Genomic DNA, 6,453 nt, shown 5'->3' on the forward strand with positions numbered 1-6,453 from the left:
GCGTTTTTAGAGAAAATCATGTGATTAACAATTACTCTTTAATGAACATGAGTTTTATAATTTTAACGCACAACATAACATGTCATACAACATATCAATGTTTAATAATTTTATTATTTTCAAATAGTATTTCAATAGATCTTGTTTTGTAGCTTTTTTAACATTTTACGAGGTATGATAGTTCAGAATAATTTTAATTTAAGTCGATGTATTATTATTTTAATAAATTAAAATTTTACTTTTTTTACTAAATAACGATGATAATATTTATATTAAAATTATAGTATACAATTTAATATTTTTAAAAAATTGAGTAAAAGATTATCTGCTAAAAAAATCATTTCATATCCATCCATAATCTTGAACTCTGTCTCATTGTTAAAAACATTTCATTGAGTAATCTAAGATGTTTTTAGAGGCCAATACACCGAGTGAGTTCTACTTATTATATCTTTATGAAGAGGGTGCAGATGAATCTTTTTTTACTGGAACTACTAAACTTAATGCGCATTAATCATTAAAAACTAATTGAATAGATCAAGTAAGTAAAATGTTTTCGAAGAAGTTTAAGACGTTATATAAAACCGAAGAGATTGTTGGAATGTGACGCTAGAATTGGCATTAAAAGCGTGAAAAATATTCAATATATTAATAGCTTCTAAAATTGTATTTTATTTTTTGTCTCTATTATTAGTTGCACATACAATATGGAAATATGAAAATATTTTTGTTTTTGTTGGAATAAAACTGACTATTAATTATTCTTAATGTCTATGGACAATATTTACACATACTGCAAGCAGCATACGTTATTAGTTATGACGTTATATCTCTTTCACTAGTCATTGAAATATTTAGTTTATTTTCATATTGCATATTCCTTCAAGTCTCCAATTAAAACACATTTAAAGGGAAAGAAAATATATCAAAATAATCAGCTATAATAATATTGAAATGAAAACCTTCTGACCTTTTTTCCAGATGTTATATTTCATTAATTTTTATTTAACTTTTTCGCTTCTACACTTGACACAATTAGTGTACATTCATTTAATAAATACAGTTTCATTACCTATGACATCTAATGAACAATTGAGATTTATAACTTAAAATGAAGCACATAGCACCAAAATAACTAAGAACACAGTTTATTTCCGATGACAATAATGCTAAAATTAAAAAAGTAAAATATAGTTATCCTTCAAAAATAAAAATTAGAGATAATCATTAGTAGTGGTAAGTAATTTTTTTAAGCTAACCATAAATCCACTGCCATAAATGTATACTATTTCAATTTACAAATATAATTAAACATATTTAAAATTACAGTTCAACCATCCTTAAAAAAAAAAGTTGAATATTGCATTTTCAAGGACTCACATAAATGAGCTAATATATCTCTTATATCTTCTGATTTAAAAGTATATTAATCCAATGAACTGTCTTAAATTTAAAAAAAAACTAAGGGCATCAATTAGGGTGAAGTAAGGTACATCTAAATACATTTTTTCTCTTAGAATAGGTAACACATTTTATTTTAAACTGANGAGGTACATATAAATACATTTTTTCTCTTAGAATAGGTAACAGATTTTATTTTAAACTGAAACATTAAGGTCCTTTTGTATATTTTTTCATATTAGATGCAAGTTTAAAATAAGAACTTGTACATTTATAAAAAAAAATGCATTTATAATTACCTCACTTCACCTTAGCCTCGTGAAAAATAATATTTCTCCTACTTTGCTTTTAATGATGACATAATAAATATGTACTAGATAATACATAAACATTTTAAACATAAGTACAGTACTAATCTAAATGACAGTAGCATAAATAAAACTTATTAATGATTTTTGAGTAATTACTTGAGATTTACGTAATTTTTCTTCTAGTTTAGTAAAAGCCAGTTGAAGAGCTTGGTGTTCATCTTTCAAAACTTGATTAAGTTGTTTCAACTCATTGTTATTTTTCTGATATAATGATATTTCAGCTCGAAGACTTGATATTAATTTAGTGTTTTCTGTCAGACTGTAACCAAAATTAATTAACTATTTTTTATGTCAATATAATATTTAAAAATATTAATTAATTAATAGATAATATATATATATATATATATAAATCATAATTTTACACAGTACTTCAAAAAAAAGTTCTTCAGACTTTGGAATAGTCAAACCATTTTCAAAACCTAATAGATGAAAAAAATTATTTTTTTTTAATCTTATCATAGGTGTTCAGTAAAAAAAAGTATACATAATAATTTATAGGACTTAGACACAATGCCAATAACACCCAATAGATAATACGGCCTTGACAAATATATATAGGTGTATATTTAAAATAAATAACTGTTATTATGAAAATTATTAAATAATATTTTTTAAATTATGTACTTAGATAATTATTATATACCTAGATAAATGTACACTCAATTATATAAAAAATATGTATTATAAAAAATACATACATATATATATACATAGTCTTAGTATTAAAAATTAAATGATCCCTTCCAAAGTTTTGAACGTAGTTCATCATCATACTAAAACATTGAATACAAAGATAAACAATAAAAAAACAAGATTTATAAAATAATTGGTAAAAAGAAATTAAATGAGTATATAATTTATAAATCGAACTCTCATTTTGTACTATTTACGAATATTTAATATATTTAAAATAATATTTATTTTTAGTTTGTTATACTAACTAATTGAACTTATTTATTTTTAACAGTATAAAACTATGTATTTTATTTTAAAATTAATTAATAAAACAAGTATTTTATAAACAAAGAAACTTTATCGTTAAAAAATTAAAAAATAAATAGATTATTTGATTATAAAAATTACAATTTTTTTCTGAGTCTACTTTATAAATGAATAATATATTAGCTTGCATACATAAACAATATATATTTAAACACAAGTGTAATAATACAATTTTTTTAAGTAAATTAATTATATTTCTAAATAAATATACTAGATTGAAGTCTTCAAATCTAATCAATTCAAAACAAATTATATTATTGAGTTATAATAAGATGAAAAATTAATCAACAGGAAATATTTTCTAAAGTAAACATAGTTTGAATATTAACAAAAAACTGCTATTACTAATTAAAAAATATATAATTGCGCATTATTTATTTAGATTCTTAATTTTTTAGATAATTATGCTATTAAATTGAATTTTTTAATAAGAAAATTTAAATCTTGGATTTGATTATAGTTAAATATAAAATAAAATATTTAAGTGCTTTAACTATTTGAGGAATAAAATTTTAATCATGTGTGACAATTGTAAAAATCCAATACATATATTTTATTTTTTAATAATATTTCATAATAATGAATTAATTAATAAAAGAATGTTAATACATCTAAATATATAATTGTGTACAAACTATTAAAACTCCCTTTGTATTTTACAAAGCTTGAAAAAAATGAAAAATAATCCATTGCACTTAATTAATTTGATTACACAATAATTTCAATATGTCATGAAATTTTATCAGAATATAAGCACTTTAATTATCGCTAAAATTCACACTAAAAGTTGATTATATTTATGTATAATATAAATTAATTAAACAATAAAAAATTATTAATGATAACACAAAATTAAAAATAAAATTAACTTTTTAACATACATGAGTTTTACTATTTTAAAAATATAATATAAACAATGTGAGAAAAAAACAAAATTATGTATGAAAATTAAATAAATTATACAACTACATAATGTTGCTTAAAGAATACCTCACACCAAATTTTTTGAGTTGGCAGATCAAAAATTAAATTATAATTTTTGAATCTATATTTTACTATTATCAAATAAACAAATGTAATAAAAACATTAATTTTACTGTTTAGTACATTTGATCTCTTTTAAAGTTATTTTTAAAGTTGGAAAAATAAAATACAAGGTGTTATTCCTTTAATTGTGATAAGTCAATTTATATTATTAAACAATGACCAGTCTTTTTATAATAATGAAAATTAGAATTACATTTTGATTATTTATTTTAAATAAAGATATATATGATAATTGGATAAATTTTGAACAAACTTATATTCAATGTCACTGCTTTAAAATAAATATACATTTATTCACATTCTATAATCAATAGTTAATCAAACATTAAATTGATCAATTATAATTTTTTTAAATTAATACTTCATATTCTATAATATATTACATAGAAATATAATATGATATTTTAGATTAGTAATTAAACCATAAGAAACTAAATTTGTTCCATGGTTTCCTTAACAATATTCTTAAATTATATACGAACCACATTAATATATAATGAGTACTCATATTTATAAAAAATTTGGCAATTTTTAATATTTTTCAAATATGGGTAGTATATAATATTGTTTTTATTATAAAAAAAAATTAAATAAAACTAATCCCTATTTTTTGTACACTATATCATTAAATAATATATTATGTTTAACATATTTCATAACTTTTTTTTTCAGAACTATTATACAAAAGATACTGCAATAAATGTTATATTTACAAAATAACATAAAAACTTACAATTTAGGAATTAAAATTCAAAAATAATATTTTTTTTGTAAAAAATACAAATAAGAAAAAAAAATTACTTAAATGACTTTAAAATTATGTTTTACTTAATGTTAAAAATAAAATTAGCAGTCTTAAATTATTAAATATACAATCAAAACACCAGAAATTAAAGTATACAACTACTTATTAAGTATAATTATCAAAATTTTTATTTTCTCGACTATTATATAAATGCCAATAAAAGAAAATTATATTTATTAGTACAAAGTTTCTATAAATATATCAAACTTACGAAATTATTAATTTACAATATTATTTCTTTAAAAAAGAAAATGTAAAAATAAATTTTAATATTGATATGAATAATGATTATATCATTAATAATAATAATAATAATAATAATATTTGTATTTAAAATAGTAATTTTAAGATGTTTTAAATAATAATAATATATTAAGAAGATATGTTAATCCTTATAAAAATTATTTTAAAATATTTTATAGAAATTGTAGTAAATTTCTTATTTATGATTTTTGATAGCATAAGTGAATTGTATGATTTGTATAAAATTATTTTTAATGGAAAATTAAATTTTGACTATATATTTCACAAATTAAAAATAAATGTATATTTATAAGTTATTATGAAAAAATAATAATACAATCCAAAATATTATAAATTTACAAACCTGTTATTTTTATCAAGTAATAATTTTTCAGCTTGTTGTAGTTTTGCATTCAAATCAATACTTCGTTGAGCGTTTTCTCCACGTCTTCGGTGTAATTCAGTTAGTTCTTCCTGTTGCATGAGTAATTTCTGTTCTAATGTAGAGATTTTTTCTGTAAGCATTAGATCACCACTAGAATTTCCTCGTAAAATTTGTGATTCTAATTTAGAATTTTGAGCTCGCAAAAGTAATGAACTTTCATACAACTTATTATCTAAAATTAGGATAATATATAAAATGTAATTGTTGAGTTTTTATGGCAAAATAAAAAAATTTAAAAAAATTCTCACAAAAATTAATAAGGCTTTGATAGCCATCAAGTTCTCTTATGTTCCTATTCTTTAGTCGATTACATATAACTGTTTTCCAATAGTCTTCCATCATAAAAATTGATTCAAGCAAACAATACACAATGTTTATTTTTTCAAATTAAGTGAAACCTTTCGAGCACACGTTTATTAGCAACAAACTAATAATACTGAACCAATAAAAAGGGAATCTAATAAAAACCATCACTGCACGAAACAGCATAACATTAAAACGCCTAATTATTTAGCGATCCAAATAAAAACGAATTAATAATCACAAATTTTCATTTGAAACAATAAACTTATTATATTATTACCCATTGCAATAATCATCTGGTACAACCGAGTGTTATTTTTATTTTAAAAACTTTTAATCTCAGCCCACAGGTTAGGAAACTATAGGTACTATGAAAACTTTAACTATTACGTAACGTATTTATAGCTTATGCCTATAGAAATAATACAATCATTTTTAGCCAATTAAAATATAAAAGCAGTTAACCGACCATTAGCCACTCTACCTTATGCTAAAGACTGCTTTCTTATCAAAAATATCACTCTATGATAACAAAATATAAGAACGATAATCATTATCAACTAATGTGATAATAACAAATATGAATTATCATTGTCATTTCAAATAACATCCTTGTTCCAATTATTTTTGTTAAACAATGCACGTTTGGTTTTATTACCTTATAATATTCAAGAAATATGTAAAAGGTCGGCCAATAAAGATATCACACAGTACTACTTTTTAAAATTGCTGTTTAAACTTTGCTCATTAATTCATATATGTCTTAAACATGCGTGTATTAAGTAGTCTATACTACTCCTGTATAGAGTATGACATTAATTCATTATTCAAAG

At 20.8% G+C, this 6,453-nt stretch overlaps 1 protein-coding gene across 1 annotated transcript; it reads right to left on the bottom strand.

The window, feature by feature from the left end:
- Positions 1-1,704: 1,704 nt before the first annotated feature.
- On the bottom strand, positions 1,705-6,103 carry LOC126909327 (autophagy-related protein 16-like). Its single transcript, XM_050691739.1, has 4 exons — positions 5,901-6,103; positions 5,566-5,819; positions 5,237-5,489; positions 1,705-2,031 (listed from the first exon to the last, which is right to left on the bottom strand). The coding sequence occupies exons 2-4, from the start codon at positions 5,657-5,659 to the stop codon at positions 1,818-1,820; spliced, it is 561 nt and encodes a 186-aa protein (XP_050547696.1). The 5' UTR covers positions 5,660-5,819; positions 5,901-6,103; the 3' UTR covers positions 1,705-1,817.
- Between the last annotated feature and the right edge of the window lie 350 nt (positions 6,104-6,453).

The sequence above is a fragment of the Daktulosphaira vitifoliae genome, unplaced genomic scaffold (assembly GCF_025091365.1).
Source record: "Daktulosphaira vitifoliae isolate Bord-2020 unplaced genomic scaffold, ASM2509136v1 Scaffold_268, whole genome shotgun sequence".
Taxonomy (NCBI): domain Eukaryota; kingdom Metazoa; phylum Arthropoda; class Insecta; order Hemiptera; family Phylloxeridae; genus Daktulosphaira; species Daktulosphaira vitifoliae.

Excerpts from the sequence above, each read along its gene's own strand:
- LOC126909327 (XM_050691739.1), bottom strand. The coding sequence starts at position 5,659 with ATGATGGAAGACTATTGGAAAACAGTTATATGTAATCGACTAAAGAAT. Across the intron at positions 5,490-5,565 it reads TCAAAGCCTTATTAATTTTT|ATAATAAGTTGTATGAAAGT; the intron begins GTGAGAATTTTT and ends TCCTAATTTTAG. Across the intron at positions 2,032-5,236 it reads TTACTTGATAAAAATAACAG|TCTGACAGAAAACACTAAAT; the intron begins GTTTGTAAATTT and ends TTTTGGTTACAG.